The sequence below is a fragment of the Megascapheus bottae genome, chromosome 3, assembly GCF_031878675.1.
Source record: "Megascapheus bottae isolate mThoBot1 chromosome 3, mThoBot2.hap1, whole genome shotgun sequence".
Classification (NCBI taxonomy): domain Eukaryota; kingdom Metazoa; phylum Chordata; class Mammalia; order Rodentia; family Geomyidae; genus Megascapheus; species Megascapheus bottae.
The window spans coordinates 79,174,324-79,193,970 of NC_143511.1; the positions used below are offsets into that span (position 1 = coordinate 79,174,324).

At 42.5% G+C, this 19,647-nt stretch overlaps 1 protein-coding gene across 10 annotated transcripts in view; it reads right to left on the reverse strand.

The window, feature by feature from the left end:
- Cdk5rap2 (CDK5 regulatory subunit associated protein 2) overlaps positions 1-19,647 on the reverse strand; it is a 177,919-nt gene that overhangs the window by 139,139 nt on the left and 19,133 nt on the right. For all 10 annotated transcript variants that reach the window (XM_090330524.1, XM_090330523.1, XM_090330528.1 and 7 more), the window contains exons 4-6: positions 11,487-11,597; positions 7,007-7,083; positions 932-1,055 (exon numbers count right to left, since the gene is read on the reverse strand). In XM_090330524.1, the coding sequence (XP_090186650.1) occupies positions 932-1,055; positions 7,007-7,083; positions 11,487-11,597 (312 nt within the window). The remainder of the gene's footprint in view (positions 1-931; positions 1,056-7,006; positions 7,084-11,486; positions 11,598-19,647) is intronic.

Consider the following 19,647-nt stretch of genomic DNA (forward strand, 5'->3'; position numbering starts at 1 on the left):
CATACTAAATACTTGCCTTTGTACTACGTATATGAGGAACACATGAAACTAAGTGAATTTCATATCTACACTTGGGCTCCATTTTAAGATAATCTCGATGTATATATGTAAACATTCCAGATTTTTTTTTTTAACTCCAACCCAAGCATTTGAGAAAGGGACAGTCAACCTGACTGATTCCGTATTAACTTAAATGGAGACAGGAAGCCAGGCATGATGGAGCATGCCTATAATCCTAGCTACTCAGGAGGCTGAGATCTGAGGATCACAGTTCAAAGCAAGCCCCAGTACTAAAGAACATGAGACTCTTATCTCCAATTAACCACTAAAACATGGGAAGTGGGGCTGTGGCTCAAGGGGTAGGGTGGTAGCCTTGAGCTAAAGAGCTCAGAAACAATGCCCAGGCCCAGGGGTAGGTGATAGCCTTGAGCTGAAGAGTTCAGGGCCCAGAGTTCAAGTCCCATGACCCACAAAAGAGGGGCGGGGATATATTTTAGCTAGTATTCAAACCATAGTCAAAGGAAAGTGAGAAGATATTTGATGCGCACTGGCAAGATGGTAGGGTAAAGGCTAGATCTGGGGAACAACAGCTGAACAGACAATCTAGGAATCTAGGTACAGGTAAGTCTTCAGCTTCCTCCGTTTTAAAACAGGACCAAACTGGATGACAAACAGTGATGCTGTGGAAAACCCAGGCTTCACACAGTTTAAATTCAGGATTTTACCCACACTGTTCATACTCTCTGTTCCTCAGTATCCTCAAATCGGAATGAAGATAACTGTGGCCAGATGAAGATGGAACCTAAGATCTACTTGGTGAAGATGAGGATGGCTGAATAGTGCTATGAGAGGCCATGAAACAAGGAGCAACAGAGGGCCTCCCCTGTCAGACCACTGTACAAAGCATGGCTCCTAAGGTTCCCAGACCTACCCCTTCCAGAAGGCGGATCCTTCTTGTTAGGAGGTCTTCCACCTGCTGCACCTTCTTCTGGGCATCTTCTTTCACCCGCTGGATCTCAGAGCCACCTCCTTCCGCTAAACTCTCCACTGCTTTGCTGCAGACAGGCAAAGAAGATGGCCTGTGAATGTTAATTCCGGGGCCTTTAACCAGCCCCAAAGATACAGGGAACATTTGCTCTGCATTCTTCCCACTTACCTGAGCTGGCTTTAAAAAAAGAAAAAGAAACTAATATTTGTAATTCCAAAGCTTACATAAGAAAAAGATGAGCCAGGAGTGTGGCTGAGTGGCAGAGTGCTTACCTAGCATGCACGAAGCCCTGGGTTGGATTTCTCAGTCCTCAGTACCACATACACAGAAAAACCTGGAAGCAGTACTGTGGCTCAAGTGGTACAGTGCTAACCTTGAAAAAGCTTACAGACAGTGCTTAAGCCCTCAGTTCAAGCCCCAGGTCTGTCCCCCCCCCCAAAAAAATATGCCAGTGGTCACACCTGTAATCCTAGATACTCAGGAAACTGAGATTTGAGAACCACGGTTCAAAGCCAGCCCAGGCAAGAAAGTCTGTGAGACTCTTATTTCTAATTAACCACCAGAAAATAACCGAAAGTAGCACTGTAGATCCAAGTGGTAGAGCACTAGCCTTTAGCTGAATTGCTCAGGGACAACACCCAGGCCCAGAGTTCAAGCCCCACCACTCACGAAAGAAAGAGAGAGAGAGAGAGAGAGAGAGAGAGAGAGAGAGAGAGAGAGAGAGAGAGGGGGGGGGGAGGGGAAAGGGAGGGGAAAGGGAGGGAGGGAGGGAGGGAGGGAGGGAGGGAGGGAGGGAGGGAGGGAGGGAAGAAAGAGAGGTAAGGATCGCCTATAATCTTTTCACTCAGGATAACTAAGTCAACATTTTAATATACAGCCTTTCAAGCATACCCTAGAAAAACAGAAGCATTTAGTACATTCACTGAACTGATTTGATTACTCACTACACTAAAAACATTCTTTCCCATCAGTAAATATAATCTGAATTGTCAGTTAAATGGCTACATATGAATTCACTCTATGAAATATGCTGTAATTTATTAAGTCAATTTCCTATGCTTTACACATTTAAATTGTTTCTGATTTAACACATTTGTCTGACTATATAAAGACCTGAGGACCATGGACGTGCAATGCTCACTAGTGCCACTGTTGCACTTAATAGCCATGCTGTGGCCAAAGCTCATGAGTATTTACTATCTAGTGGTTTCCCAAGAAAACATTCCCAGAAAGGGAACTGATGGGTCAAGGGGCATGCACTCTTTTGAAGCTCATAATAGCTATTTGCCAAACTTCCTTCAAGGGAGCCTCAACAAAGGGCACATCCACTGGTGGCTTAGGAGAAATGCACGAAGAGACCACCATGCAAAGAAGCATTATTTTATCACCTGCCAGCTGGAGGAAAGCGCAGAAAGCGCAGCTTCAAAAGGACTGGATCAATCTGTGTGAGTGCAAGCTACCACTCTGGGCATGAGGCAAGGAGATCATGAAGCCTAACACTGTTGGAATAGTCCCTCCGCACAATGACTAGTGCTGGGGACAGTGCTGCTCCAAAGGTAGACCCGAGGGCCTCGCCACTGACACAGAAAGAAAACCAAATCTCTACAGCTGTGAAATTTCTAAATGACTGCAGGTTTCCAAAAGGCAGATATCAGAGGAAATGGCTCCACCTAAAGCTGGTTTCTCAGAAAAACTGCAACAGAAAAAAAAAAAAAAAGATCCCTTTCACCAGTTGCCTTCTATGCCCTACTTCAGAGGCATATATAAAATTTCCTCAACCTGGAGCCATGTGACCAGACAGGCACATGTCCAGACCATGTGAACAGGCAGAGAACAATGCAGAGGCAAGAGGGCCATGCCTGCTGTCCAAGTCTCCAATAGGCGTCACCTGCAAGTAAAGTCTGTGTTCACATTAGCTGTTCCTTTAACCAGTAAGGCTTCAGAGTCCCACCATGGTGACGCTGTGTTAATAGAACTCAATGTGAACAACTAGAAGGAAACAGCATGGTTCTGACGCTGGGCAGACCTGCTCCCAAGCTCTTGCTCCATTCCATACCCAGCATGACTAGCCTGAGCAAATGGTCTATTATATTTCAGTTTCCTCATAAGAGATGAGATGATTGCTTTGTAGAATTAATATGCTCACAAAAGGGGTGCCTCTTCTTCCTGACTGGAGAACTGTGCTCATGAGCCCCTGATCTGAGCCAGGGCCACACTGGCCCCTCCTGAGCAGCTGAAAGACCTCATGCCAGGGTCTGAGCTGAGAACATATTAGCTCCAGCCAGAACCAAGGCCACCATGCCCACATCATGATAGTAGTTCCACTCTCTCAGCTCATTTCTGGGTTAGCACTGTCTCAGACTCACAAGGACTCACTCTCATTCCTACCTATCCTATTACAGATGACCAAAAGAACACCAGGCCTGCCACTCCTGATTCCTGACCCCTAGAACAAGATCTTCCCAGGCCTATATTTTAGCTACATGCTCACAATGTCTTAGCCCTTGGGCTTTATGGAGCCCTATGATAAAATAGCCCTTCTATTGCCCCTACCCTCACCCTGCACCCCCATCCACCAGTCTCCCTCCCATCAATCTGTCAGCCCTGCTCTAACCTTGGCTTTTTACAGCCCGAATCGCATACACTGTCAAAAGGCTGACTACAATTTTTAACAACTACTGGTATTATTCAGTTTGTTTATGTTTTAGTTATACCAATAAAATATATTCTCAATAATAAATGCTCCAAGTCTTCATTTATCATCTTTGTGTTTTACAGTTACTGTAGCAATAAAATTTATACTCAGCAGTATGGTGCAATTTTCCTCTGCTAATGGAATTATTATTTTTTGTTTGTGCTTTAAAGCTACAGAGATAAAATGTACTTTCAACAATATGACTGCTTTTCCTTTTAATGCACCCTTATCATAACTGATGAATAGAACAATGGAAAACCAACAAGCAAATGTCTGTCTGCAGGGCTGCAGAGCCAAACCAGACTCTGTTCCATTACCAGTTTGGACAAGTTCCCCCTACACTCCAGGCCTCAGTTTTCATTTCACTAAAATGGGAACACTGGCTGTCTCACATAACTGATATAAACACAGAAAAGCACATTCAATGCTAGGCACAGGTTTGGGGAAAAGCAGGATCTGACCATTTAGGTTCCCATTCTTTCCCCTTCCTTGTAGAATCTGGGATATGAGAACAGGTAGACAGCAAGGCCTAATGGAAAACTGTCTACCCCAGCTTTCCACACATCAGAAAGCATCTCCCACAATCATTACCCATGACCCTTTTCATCACTGACATTTCTTCCACATCCTTGCCACTCTAGTTACAGTTCACAGAGATTTCTCCTGTGCTGGGTGCCATGTCCCAACCTATCCTCCACCAAAATTCCTAACTAAAAAGGGGAGTTTAAGGCATAACAGTAATATACGTTTCATCAACAAGTATTGGCCACAGACAGACAGCTGGTGTTGGGTGACCAGGGACAAAGGGAAAGGCACATTAGCAGTTACATGTAGACACTGAACAGTCAAATAGAGACCCTATACACAGACTGTCTACACAAGAAAATCAAATACAGAGCAGGAAATGTAATCTGACTAGACACTGGAACTGAGTTCCAACTCTAGTGCTAACCTGACCATGAGTCACAGACTGTCCATTAGGTCATCCTTCCTCAATAAAACAAAGACATCAGGATGCAAAAGTGCTACATACAGATGGGTCTCTCATCGTTATGACAGAGGCTGTGGGACACCAATGTGGGCAGAAGTTGCATGTGGTCCTTTTTAACCTTTATGGAGGGCAAGGTGACAGGAAAGGCACTGGGCTGGGGTTGAGGGGGGACAGAGGCCATCACACAGGAACAAGCACATCACTGAGCTTGAGGACACAGAGTTGGTAGAGAGGAAACTCCAGTGTTTGTGTTGCTGTTAATATTCCTGAAAGGAGCTCATGACCTTCCTTTCAGTCAGGAGTCACTCTTGATGTCTACCTTCTCACCATTCACCTATGCCTGCTGATTTTGCCTCCAAAAGATCTTTCACATCCTCCTCTCATTCACATGGTCCACTACTCAGCTCTTGCTCATGTACCAAGAGAGTGTCCTGTCTTCCTTCTTCCTTTCCAGCTCTTTCCACCAACTATTTCCCACCCAGCATCACAGCAACCTTTTGAAAAGCAACTCTTGATTGTGTCCCTTGCTTACTTGATTTTAGACTAACACAATACCTTCTCCAACATTTCTCTATCCACTCACTGTTTAATCCTCACTCACACCTCACATCTCATCTGAACATCTAGATGTACCTACCTACATCTATGTATCTACTGGTGCAGTTTTTTTCTCTCTTTCTAGGCCTTCCTCCCGTTTGTAGGCATGCATTCATTACAGCCAGTGTTCACACCCATCATCCTTACTATATCATCCTCACAAATCATCCCTATAACCCCAAGAACTTTTCCAGCATAGCACATCTAGCTGCTTTGTAATGATTTTCTGAGGAAGTTCTGAGTCAGATCATAATGGCCTCATGCTCCAGGGCAATCTAGGAAATACATACATAGAAACTTGTGTACAAACCCTCAAACATCCAGTCTGTGTGCTGGTACTGAGGAACATATACAAGCCCTTGGGAGCTGAGGTTCAAGCCAAGACCTACAACAAGCAGAGCAAGGAATATGAAACTAAACGTGCTATTCTTGATCTTCAGGTATGCTAAAGAAGATCTGCCTCACTGCACAGAGAATGATGTGGCAAATAGTAAATAAATAAATAAGTTGTTAATCTGGTCATATCCTTTAACTCATCAGAACATATAAAGTGTGCAAGTTCAGAAAGATTCAGAGGTGGCCCAAATCTAATCTGCTCAAAGCCAGCACAGGACAACTTCTAGCTGCTGTATACCTGGCCACAAGAGGAACTTGTCCAGCACAGCACACCACAGATGCTTAGTAACTGCTCTGGCCCAGAGTAGTACAGTATGCCCATGCCAGACACGGGCTCTTGGCCTTCCACACCCAGCAAGAATTCGCTGCCATATCCCTCAATGGTCAGCCTCAGCTGTCTTATTCCATTCGTCTGGACAAAATCAAGCACACATGGTGTCCCTACTTCCTCATAACTGCCCTCTGTCACTGCATCTCCACTCTATGACAGGTGACTCTCCTCTCAGCCATTCATTTCTGAGGGACTCTAGGAATAAGAAGGCATCTTCTTCAGCTCATCTATTATATAAGTAATGATGAATGAGTGAAGAATCAGCCAGCTATATTCGCCTTGCTATGTGTGTTGTTCAAAAACCATCTGAATAAATAAACTAGTTAATGGAAATACTAGCTTTCAGCTAATGTATGGTACTAGAATCTCCTTCAAACAAAATACTACAAGAGACACTGGAATTCACGTGACAGGTTTATAAACCAGGTTCCAGGGCTGAAATCAAGCCCTCTCCTCCCAGCCTCACATATCAGGACCTGTTCTCATCCCCCAGGCTATACAGCAATGATGATGAATGAACAACTGACAGAATTCACCACAGGCAAATCTCCCAAATACATGGTAGAGGAAAGAAGATAGAGACACACAAAAAGGACATATTGCACAATTCCATTTACACCAAGTTCAGAAACAGGCAGAACTAGTAATTGTGGTAACAGTCATTAGTGGTGTCACCTTGGGGGTGGAGTCTGAGTCCTAAGAGCGTGAAGGAAGCCTCATGAGGCTGGTAATGTTCCGCTTCTTAATCGGGATGGTGACCATGAATGTGTTGAGTCTGGGAAAATATATCATGCTGTCTGTACTCTTGAGTCCTGTTCATTTTTCTGCAGCTATGTTACACTTGAAAATAGGTAATTAAACAAAAACAAAGACTTCCTTGGGGTCCTCAGAGACCAATCTGAGAACAGCTGGCTCAAGAAAGCAGCTGGTTGTATCTCACTGACCACCTAGCAGCCACTACACAGAACTCCAGCAAACTGCAAGCTTTTGAAGTACAGCAGTACTCACGAGGCTTTGATGAGCAGCTTCTCTCTCTCGTGGAGCTCCCGCTTCAAACTTTCTACTTCCACCTTGAGCTCAATGTTCTTCCAGATAACATAAGGAAAGAAAAGAATCAGTGTAAGACACAGAATCTCCAAACACAAAGGGTGGGCAAATTACTTTTAGTATGGACTGACTATGCAATGCTCCTAACAGCAGAGCTTAGATTCACTCATTAGCCTCAAGGCATGGGAAAAAAGGGAATTATTAACCACTGTGGTCTCAAGGAAAAAAAAAAAAAGCCCCTGGATTTCTTAGGACTTGGAACAATTATGTAAATGTTCCAAGCTTCTAACAGCCAGAACATTCGAATACCTAGGCATAAATGCCATACAAGTAAAGCTGATTTAAAAATTGTTTGCCCTCCGCCAAGCAAATTTAGTTTGCTTTTACCATTCCAAGGCAATTACTTCTGGTTGTTTACAGTCATGCATGTGGTAGCTGCAGCTGTGGGAACATGTTATGGCTTTGAAAAAAAAATTAACACCTGTGAAGAGATAAGGAGGAATCTCAACATGGTCTGTCTTGTTTCAGTGTAAGAATGAAGGTTAAGAAACAGCCACAATAGCAAGGGGCAAGCTGTCTCAAAGGGAGTTTAGTGTTCTTCACCTAACAGACTAGAACAAAGGGAGTCATACAGGGCCTTGGACTTACAACTCACCTAAGAATCCATACACATGCTGGGAACCAGTGGCTTACCTGTTATTCTACCTATTCAGGAGGCGGGGATTTGAGAATCGCAGTTCAAAGCCAGTCTGGGCAGAAAAGACTCTTATCTCCAATAAACTACTTAGAAGTAGAGTTGTGGCTCAAGTGGTAGAGCGCTAGCTTTAAGGAAAAAGAAGGTCAGCACCCAAACTCTGAGTTCAAGCCCCAGAACCAGCACCAAAAAAAAAAAAGAATTCAAAGACAGATGGAACACGATGTGAGACCAGGGAGCAATGGTGAGCTTCTCAAACCTATCCACAAATGGAATGAGGTGGAGTTTTTTATGCAGGAGAGATAGACAGGCTGAAAGTAACTACTTGGCAGAAGACTGCTATTTATCCAAAATTTCTCTGAATTCTCTCTCCTGGTTTATTTTAGGGATTCATATTAATTTTACACTCTTATTCTGCAACATGCATATTATTATTTGAAATAAAATAACTCTTCCAATTTAAAAATCTCAAGAAATATGCCTCCTTACTTCCTTCCCTGGGGAGGAAGTGCCCCACATTAATCATAAGCTCAATCAAGCTGAGTGCTGGTGGCTCACACCTGTAAACCTTGCTACTCAGGAGGCTGAAATCTGATAAGTTCAAAGTCAGACCTGGCAAAAAAATTCAATTAAACACACACGCACACACAACAGGAAGTGGAGAGGTAGAGTGCTTGCCTTGAGCAAAAAAATCTCAGGGAGAGCATCCATATCCTGAGTTCAAGCCCCAAGACTCTCTCTTCTCACTTTTTTCTATCTCTCTCTCTCTCTCTCTCTCTCTCTCTCTCTCTCTCTCTCTCTCTCTCTCTCTCTCTCTCTCTCTCACACACACACACACACACACACACACACACACTATGTTCAGACAAAATGAAAAGGTCATGGCCACGGGACTAGAAGGATATGGGTTCAAATGCTGTCTCTGCATGGTCCACTCCTTCACAGGGCCAGGCCTAACACTAAGGATACCAGATGGACAAGGCACAGGCCATGCCTTCATGCTAAGAAAGAGTACTAGACATCTGACCTGGTGCCTGATCTTGGACGGCCAAATCCAGAAGGTGAGAAAGCAATGTTCCTTCCAGATCCCTCAAATGAAAACCAGACGTCTGCAGAGCAAGGAGAACTGAAGGACTAACTAAACAACAAATGAGAAAAGCCTACACTGTCTTCTCAACTGCCAAACAACAGGAGCTGAACTAGATGGCAGAACTTTTTCTAGAAGACACTGGCCTACAAAGGCCAGACTCCAAGCAAGAGTCCAATCAATGTCTCCAACATGGTTCTGTAAAGGCTGCACAGACCCTCTTGACTCAGACCATCTCCTAGCTCTCCCGAGGGCAGCAGGCTGATACACTGCACTCTTCAGGTGAACCAACTGGCAGCAAGCCCAATAAATTTTAAACCACACTAGCTGGTATGTCCATTAGACAGACTTTTCGAAGGCCCAATGTCTCAGGGTACAAACTTAGGTATATGATGATAATAAGTCCACCCAAAAGTCAGGATGCCAAGGCCGGGAGTTTGGCCTAGTGGTAGAGTGCTTGCCTAGCATGCACGAAGACCCGGGTTCGATTCCTCGGTACCACATACTTAGAAAAAGCCAGAAGTGGTGCTGAGGCTCAAGTGGTAGAGCTCTAGCCTTGAGAAAAATCCAAGGACAGTGCTCAGGCCCTGAGCTTAAGCCCAGGACGGGCAAAAAAAAAAAAAAAGTCAGGATGCCTTCAAAGCATAAAATAGACTACTTCTGAGATATTTTAGAAGAAGAAGGAAAAGGAAGAGGAGGAGGAGGAGAAAGAGGAGGAAGAGGAAGAGGAGGTGGTCGAGGAGCAGGAGGGGAGGAGGGGGAGGAGAAGGAAAAGGAGGTGGAAGAGGAAAGAAGTGGCATGCCAAAAATACAGGTTAGGGAGTATGCTTAACCCCTATCACAATGACTGAAGTCACAGATTATGTTATAAATTTCTGTACAAACAGAATATAGATACATATATTCTCCCATGTATATGTAATGTATTTGTTATATAGTCTCTGTTCAGAAAAGAAAAAGAATAAAGCAGTTCTTAAATTGTTGTTAAAGTATCGAAGACATCATTAAGTAAAAAAATATAAGCAGCTTTGAACTCATACACACACACACACACATTTCCATTTGCTTGTATTTATATAAAGTTCTTCCGCATATACAAGCCATAATATTGGTTAAATTTATGCATCCAGGAGAACAAAGTAAAAGAACATCTTTTCCATTCATTCATGTTATGGTGTTTAAATTCTACCCAAGTGTACCTATCCCAAAACATAACTGAAAAATAAAAGTATGAGCTACCTAGTACAATAGTGTAAAACAGTACCTAAAGGACCACAGTACAACGATGTCCTAGCCTGGGCCAGGCCTCAAAATCTACTCATGGAGTCACTTATCTTCCTCAGCCTCAGTTACTTCCCCATAACATGAAGACAATCTATCTATCCAAGGCAGACCCCAACATAGCCTATCACCAGAAAAGTTCTAAGGTGCAAGACAATGATGCTTACACACTGCTTTCTTTTTTTCTTTAAAATTCCAAGTGTACCGCACTCGCTTCAAGAAACGGGGTGACACTGTCTCCCTACCCTCAAACTGAAGGAAGAAGAACACTGTGCCTTCAGGGACACCCAAGTTTTTCAGCTCTTTAAAAGAGCTGGAAGGAGTGCAATCTCTCTCCAAGAAAGGCCCCTTTACGTTCCTCCTTCAAAAGTTTCTACTGTTCAAACTTCAGAGGAGAAAAAAATAGAATAATTCCCAGGCCAGGGGCTAATCTATCAGAAAAAGCAGAGAAATGGGCACAGAGATACTGTTTGTACTCATATCTTTTCAAGAAAGCCAGGTTCTTTTCTCAACTTTGAGAACCAAGGTTTGTTTTCATACAAAGACCTCCAGGTCAAGACTTCAAATGGGAATAGCCTTTTTTTTTTTTTTTTCCTGACAGTTCTAAGCAAGCACCCAAGAATACAGAGGAGTTTGAGCACAGGAAACCTGACAATAGTTACTTTGGGCAGCCAAAGGCAGGCTCAATGAGACAATGCATGGTGGCAATTGTCAAGCACTGACTGGGTATGGAGCTTTTCATCTCTCACCCCATGTTAGTCACACAAATAACCTGATGACATCAGGCCCACCGCTCAACTCATGTTGAGCATGCCTGAGAGCAAAAACCACTTGCTCAAAGTTACCCAAATAGTTGGTAACAATAGGATTCAATTTCAGAGCCACTGTACTTGTCCACTGCCTGTTTCTCAACAATAAATACTTATAAAAGGGCAACCAAAGCCAGGAGCAGTGGCTCAGGCCTTTAATCCTATCTGCTCAAGAGGCTAAGATCTGAGGATCAAGTTTCAAAGCCAGCCTGGGCACAAAAGGGACCTGAGACTCTTACCTCCAATTAACCTCTAGAAAATGGGAAGTGGGGCTTGGCTCAAGGGTAGGTGGTAGCCTTGAGCTGAAGAGCTCTGGGACAACGCCCAAGCCCAGGGGAAGAATAGTAGCTGAAGAGCTCACAAAAAAAAAAAAAAAAAGGCAACCAAGTGAGCCCAAATTCCAATATCAAAGTATAAAGGACTTTAAGCATGCACATCTTTGCTTAAAAGGAGGGCCATTCTAGTACCTTTCTGTCCCCCCCCCCCCAAATCCAACAGCTCTATCTAATCATGTTAATTTTGAGAACAAATATCAGATATCTACTTGGAACTAGCAGAAAAGACACTCACAGTCTTGTACACCTGTTCTGTGGGGCCATCAAACTCCTGCTGCATTCTTTCCTCAAGGAAATAGATGCGAAGCTTCAGGTTAAAGTTTTCTTTCTTCAGTTCAGTGATTTGCTGAAAAATAAACATGCAAGAGTTACCTAAAGCAAGGAAAAAGGAGACTATCTGATGGGCAGTACCTACATTCACCCCATAACTTCAAGGCTATGAAATGAATTCCCCTAATGAATTCATTCATTGGGGAAAGCACAACTTTATATAAGAAAACAGCATTATGATTTTATAGGACAGCGTCCTGAGTACTTCAGGGAGCTGCTGTATAGTGATGTCTGGGACTGTTAGTGTAAGGAAGGGGGCAAAAAAAAAAGAGGTAAAAAAGTTGTAGAAGCTAGACACTAGTGGCTCAAGCCTGTAATACTAACTGTTCAGGAACTGAATAGTTTTGTAGGCCTATTCAGGAGTTCCTGGGAATGAAGTCTAAAGAATCAAGGGTCAAAGCCAACCTGACCAGGAAAGTAAGAGATTCCCACTTTAAAATGCTGGGCTAGAGGTATAGCCAATTGAGCTGCCTAATGCAGGCACAGGAATTTAAGTCACACAAAATAAATCCATGAATAAGGTCAGCTTCCTGTATATCAACCAATAGAGCCTCTCATTCATATTACAACAGCTTCAAAACCTAAAACCCTTAAATATAAGCCTAATTAAACAAAACTATACTCCTAAAACCACAAAATGTTTATAAAAGTCATGATGGACATAAGTGAAAAGACTTAAATTCAGAGATTGGGTGACTCAATATAATAATGATGTTAGTTCTCTTGAAATTTTTATATAGATTTAACAATGTTTCAATCAATTCCAAAAGTGTTTGGTTTTTGTTTGGTTTTTTTTTTTTTAATACAGACAAGTTAATTATAAAACTCACTTGGAGCAGTAAAGAATCAGATGAATCAAAACAACTTTGAGAGACTGCAATGCAATAGAATATAAAACAGTGGCATAGACCCATACAAACATGACCAACGACAAAGACAAGTCAGTGGAGAAAGAATTGTCTTCATGTTCAGTAATGTTGAAAAACTGGACATCATATTACCAAAATTAACTTCAACCTAAACCTCACATTTTAATCAAAAGTTAGATTACACCATTTATACTACAAAATTATATAGCTTTACAGGCATTGGTGGCTCACACCCATAATTATAGCTATTCAGGAGACTGAGATCTGACTATTAGGTTCAAAGCCAGCCTAGGCAGGAAAGTCAGTGAAATTCATCTGCAATTAACCCAATTAATTCAATTAACCAGCAAAAAGCTAAGAGTGGAGCTGTGGCTCAAGTGGTAGAGTATCAGCCTTAAGCAAAATATCTCAGGGAAAGCACCCAGGCCCTGAGTTCCAACCCTAGGACCAGCACAAAAGAACGAGAAAGAAAGAAAGAAAGAAAGAAGGAAAGGAGAGGGAAAGAGAGGGAGGGGCAGGCGGGCAGGCAGGCAGGCAATGCTCATAGCAAAACCCATACAAACATTCACTACTGAACAGCTTTATTATCAATTGCCAAAAGATAGAAAGAACCCAAGTGCCCTTCAAAGGGTAACTGGATAAGCAATGCTCATCAATAATATGGAATAGTACTCAGCAACTCTGACACATGAACATGAATAAATTTCAGACATTATGCCAACAGAAAGAACCCAATCCTCAGAATACCATATACCATATGATTCCATTTATGACTCTCTGGGAAAAGTCATATTACAAGGATGGAGAAAACAGAACACTAGTTGTCAGAGGCTTGGGTCTGAGAGAATTTGACCACAAAGAGATCACATAGGGAAATTTTTGGTATTATGGAGCTACTGCATATTCTCATAGTAGTGATAGTTACGTGAACCTACAAAGGTGCTCTAAATATCTACCAAAAACACCTATAATCACACAAAGCTTGATTATAACAGCAATCATTAGAAAGTACCCAACACATAAAATTGGTGAATTTTTATGTAAATTAAATCTCAATGAAATTAATTTAAAAGATAACCATTATGGGGCCGGGAGTTTGGCCTAGTGGTTAAAGTGCTTGCCTAGCATGCATGAAGACCCAGGTTCGATTCCTCGGTGCCACATGTATAGAAAAAAGCCACAAGTGGTGCTGAGGCTCAAGTGGTAGAGCTCTAGCCTTGAGAAAGTCCAAGGACAGTGCTCAGGCCCTGAGCTCAAGCCCAGGACTGGCAAAAAAAAAAAAAAAAAATAACCATTATGAAATGCAGCAAAATGTAAATAGCTATACCTGGATGCTATACATAATTATGGTAGGGGGAGTCAGTATTTTAAAAACAATCAGTAGCATATACTTTTTTTAATAAACAGTTTTGTGACTGGATAAGCAGAAATGATAAATATATTCTACATTTACAGTGTTTCCAAGCTGTCTGCCGGCTTGCTAACACTTAAGGTTTCAATTTCCTGACTAACAAGAACAGCAGAATAAACTACTGGTAGGGTCATTAAAACCTCCTTTTAAATGTTTTAAGTCAAGAGTACATAAAACATTCATTCAAACAAAAGTCTATCCCACCAGATGCTTCCTATAAAGAGAAAACTTAGTCTATTATTTAGCCATCAATAAAATATTTATGGTGATCACTTGGAATAGCCACATTGTATAAAATGAGAAAACTCTTAATTCCTAAAAGATTATTTGTCCTATTTATAGGAAAAACTGTAAGGAAAAAAAGTAAACATGCCTTTCAAAGGTCAGGCAAATGCAAAAATCGACCCAATGAGCAAAATGAAATGCAAACGCATCCATGATGGCCAGTCAGCTCTCTGCTTAACAGCACTTCACACAAAGTTTTCTCTGAACCAAGCGCTGATGGCTTCTGCCTGTAATCCTAGCTATTCATGAAACTGAGAGCTGAGGATCATGGTTTGAAGCCAGCCTGATCAGGAAAGTATCTCCAATTAACCAGCAAAACCCCAGAAATGGAGTTGACTTGAAGAATGCCAGCCTTGAGCACCCAGGCACTGATTTCAAGCCCTAATAACGGCACACACACACCCACACATACATTTTTTCTGGTTAGGCTTGGGGGGGGGGGCCCTTCTACCAGCTTCCATCCACTTTCCTAATGAGCATAATCACTGGTCGCTTGCCTTTCTACCCACCCCATCTCTAAGAAATGAAGAACCACATCCTCTGGCACTGAATCTGAAACACAAAAGAAAGTTGTAAATAGCCAATGGCTGGCTGGCTGGCTGACCGAATAGATAAACACTACCTCACTATGTAAGATGCTTGGTAAAAAATAATGAGCCCCCCCCCCCGCCCCCACAGACTTCCATATCAAAAAGATCTGTTCAGGGGCCAGGAGTTTGGCCTAGTGGCAGAGTGCTTGCCTAGCATGCACGAAGACCCGGGTTCAATTCCTCGGTACCACATACATAGAAAAAAGCCGGAAATGGTGCTGAGGCTCAAGTGGTAAAGCTCTAGCCCTGAGAAAGTCCAAGGATAGTGTTCAGGCCCTGAGCTCAAGCCCAAGACTGGAAAAAAAAAAAAACAAGTCTATAAAAATGAGTTGACTCCCTAGGCACGGGCAAGTTTAACACACACACACACACACACACACACACACACACACACACACACACACACACACGCGCGCGCGCGCGCGCGCGCGCTCTGAAATGGAAGAACTGAAACCATCTCACCACACAGTAGATAAACAACCTAAAATATAATCCACAAAATGTGACTTAGAAACCCAATGTTCAACAGTAAGCAAACCCAAGGGCTACACTTGCCCCATTCCACTCCTGTACCACGAGTGTCTGGGACTGAAGCCATCTATGTGGGAGCCTCCCACCATGACTAGAAGGCTAGAGCCAGGAAGATTTTACAGAAGCTGCTAGTCAATCCTCTGGCTTCTCTGCTCCCACTCAGTCAAAAGCCATCCAAAAGGGAAGAAAACAAAACCCAGCAGCATACAGAATCAGAAGAAGCCGTGTGTGGGTATGGTGGCTCACATCTCTAATCCTAGCTACTCAGGAAGCTGAGATCTGAGGGTTATGATTCAAAATCAGCCTAGGCAAGAAAGTCTGAAGGACTCTCATCTCCAATTATCCAGCAAAAAGCCAGAAGTGGAAGTGTGTGGCTCAAGTGACAGAATGCCAGCCTAAAACCAAAAAGTGAAGCTAGAGTGTAAGGCCCTTAGTTCAAGCCCCAGTGCTGGCATCATGAAGAAAGAGAGGAAGACAGAAAGAGATGAAGAAAGGGATAAGGTGGAAGAAAAGAAGAAGAATGAAAATGAGAAAGAAAAACAAAAACTAGCCCTACTCAACTGAAAGATAAGCAAGGAGCCAACTTCTGGCTATCACTTTCCCTGGCTTATAGTAGCTGGGTGAAGATCACCCTCCCAGATCATCCTTGTCTCTAGACCTGGATTCTGGTCCCAGCAGAGAAACAACTCAACTCCCAATGCTGTTACTTATGTGTCATGTGGCCTTGGAAAGATTATTTAACATCTTTGAGTCGTTGTTGGCTCATCAATAAAATGAAGGAAACTCAATTACCGCACAGGAGTGTTGTGACAACTAAATGAGCTAAACACGTGGTAGAGCCTGGCACTTAGCAAGTAGTAAACAGGGCAGAGCTTTTAAAAGGGAATCATTTCTCACTCAAGCCCTAAGTAAGCAGAGCTGTGGGTTACCATCGATCTCCAACCCTCTTCACAAGAACAAAACTTGTTAGATCTCACCAGGACATGACAAAAAAAAAAAGTCCACTTTTGCCCAGAGTTCATCTCTCAGTGAACAATACAGAATGAAAGACAAATCTGAATCAGTGAGAGGAGGAGGAAGACGCTTTGGAATTTGTTTCTGTTGCCAATCCTCTCTCTGGAGTCTTCAAACCCTCAAGCACACTGTTACTAGGCAAATACCTATTTATTAACAAACAATTCGGCAGCAGTGACATGATTTTAAAACTGAACCCCAACAACACTTGGAATGTAACTTATAAATTCAACTCTGCATATGCTTTGCTCATGAATATATATCTTTTACAGAATTATAACACAAGTGAATTAGTATACGACATTGCTTTCACTTAATATTGTATCAAGTATTTTCATGTTGTTGTGGAATTGCACAGAATTCTTACCTAAAACTAAATTGAATTCCATTGAATTATCAAGTATTGCTCTATTGAGCATTTATGGATTTGGTTGTGCTCCTTACAATCACATAGATAAGGGGGGACACTAACTTACTTTAGTTTCTCAATCAAACCAAACTTGTAGACTAGTCATTTAATCTTCTCAACCTCAGCTTTCTCATTTGTGAAATACCTTCAACATAAGCTTGTAACAAGAAGTCAAAGAGATGACAAATATGAACTATAATTTCATATAGTTTCCAACTATTCACGATTATACACAATGGCAACAAACACCTTCATGAACAGAGGGGGATTTTTTTCCTTCCACTGTGAAAATTGTTTAGAATAAATTTCCCAAAAAATAGATTACTGGGCTCGAGAGTAATTTTATTTTTATGAATATCAAAATTTCTTTCCAAATGGCCTTCAAAAAGATTTTAAAAATTTACACTGTCCAGCCCGCCATCTGGCTAGGTTTTTGGAAGGCATGGTCAGGACAAGCAGAGGTAAGGGGACTCAAGAGCTCAGCCCAGCCAGTGAAGGCTATCCTTCCACAAAGTTCCTCCCCACATGTCAGATTTCCCAGACACGCCCACCAGCCACAAGCCAAAATGGTTCCAGTGCTGGGCTATGCAAAGGACCATGCGGGGCACAGAGCTCCACAGGGAGTGGCTGCCACCCTCACTGCCAGACACACCCTATAGCCACTACTCCTGATCTGCATCCCACACAATTCTTGTTCTCTTCCTGACTCCCATCCCACTTCTCCCACTCTTAGCCTCACCTTACTCCTATTTCTGCTTCTGGTCCTCTAACTCTGGTTCCACAAGCTCCACCCTCTGGCTATGTGATCCTCAGCCACTTTATTAACACTAAATAACACTAAGCAGGTTACTTAATCCTCACCACGAGCCTAGGAACTAAACATTTTTCCCCATTTTACAGATACAAGGAAGCAATCAAAACGTTAAGGTCAAACTCAATCAACACACTTGCTAAACATCTACAGTTCCATTAGGTTCAGTGTTGAGCACCTACATAATGGACAAGTAACACATGTTAAGTAAGCAAATAAAGACACGACAGTCATAAGATTCATGATAGAAAAGAGAGTATGAGTGTTCACTAGAAGTGAGTAACAAACAAGCAAAGGACGTTAAGACAGCCTCTCTAACCACATCACATTAAAATTGAGACATAAAGTCTAGGAGCCAAACCTTCAAGGAACAGGAATGAGGGGACCCCAGGCAGCGGGCAGTCTGCTCTAGAGGTGTACATGCCAAGCTCAAAAGACTGGTCAGGATCTTATGCCATGGCAAGTGGTGAAGTATTTTATTCCAAGGAGGGGGGGAACAAAGTGGGGCACTGGTGGCTCTGTCTGTAATCCTAGCTACTCAAAAGGCTGAGATCTGAGGACTGCAGTTCAAAGCCAGGGAAGTCTGTGAGACATATCTCCAATTACGCTCCAGTGGCACTATATATGCCTCAATAATGCACTAGCATTGAGCTCTTTGGAGAACAGAGACAGCATCTAGGCCCTGAATTCAAGCCTCACAATCAACAAACAAAAAAAGGATTGGTAAGAAATAAACAATGGGCAAAAGGCAGGGACAGTGGCTGTAGTAGAGAGAACTTCAGTGGAAGCCGGCATTTCCCAAATACCCCTCACCTTGAAGTCTCAAGCTATAGATCTTCACATAACTCAGAAATACTCTACTGGCTTCTCTTTACACAAGGTTCTAGAAGCCACCAATTCAAGAGCCTGGATCAGTAAGTGTCTAAGGCAAACCTAAACCCCAGTTCTCATCATCCTCAAGTCCACGCTGTATCCACACATCCTGTGATTCTGAGAGTGTCAGTTCTGTGCAAATGGGATCAGCTCAAGGTTCGGAGTTTGGCCTAATGGTAGAGTGCTTCCCTGGGAAGCACAAAGACCTGGGATTGATTCCTTGGTACCACATGCATAGTAAAAGCTGGAAGCAGTGCTGTGGCTCAAGTGGCAGAGCTCTAGCCTTGAGAAAGCTCAAGGACAGTACTCAGGCCCTGAGTTCAAGCCCCAAGACTGGCGAAAAAAAAAAAATATGAGGTGAGGTCAAGAATGAGGAGCTACTCCTAAGGCACTTGCAACCCAGATACTGCAGAGCAAATGCAATTAGGCTTCTTGCCAGACCAGAGAAAACATTCAAATTTGATAGGCTACTTCAGCTGCTGAGAGCAAGGATTTTCAATAAGCAGGAAAGAGTCTCAGCACAAAAGCACCCACATGTCTAGGCAGCTGAGTATATAACAAGTCAAGCAAAGGACAAGGACAGAGAGAGGACCAGATGAAGAAAGGATGCAGACAAGATGTAGATAGGTATTTCAGTCCCACCTGACTAAACGTTTCCCCAGTTTCTTAGACAAGAGGCCAACAAAAATCAATTCTACTCTGTAATATCTACTGTTTGTTGTGTCTAATTCATACTGAAAATGCTTGCTATCTGAAAATTCCATTTCAAAACATACTCAAACCAAAGAAAAGAACTGCGTAACTGTAGAAAGCTAGATGCACAGGATACCTGACAAAACTTTGCAATAGCAGGAAGCAAGGAACAACTTGAATGTCCTACATAGTAGGCAGTTACATAAACTATGATGCAAAACACCTATTTTAATACAAGTGGGGAGGAGGCAATTGAGTCCTGAATTTTTTTTGCATATGGCCAATGCTCTACCACTTGAGCTCTTTTTTTCATATATTTTTATTGTAATTAATAGAAGGGTTACATTATATTCGCCAGATAGAAGGTGCATTAATTCACATACATTGATACCCTTTTTCATGTCTTGGTCCCCATTTCCCTCCCCCCCACCCCCACCCCTCATCTTGTTTTCCCCCCTTCCCTATCCAATTTCAAATAACCAAATACAAATATATCCAATATATCAGATAACAAAGTGAGATACTGTAACAATATGATAACCAAGGGACAGCAAAAGAGATGAGAGATAACATAGTACAT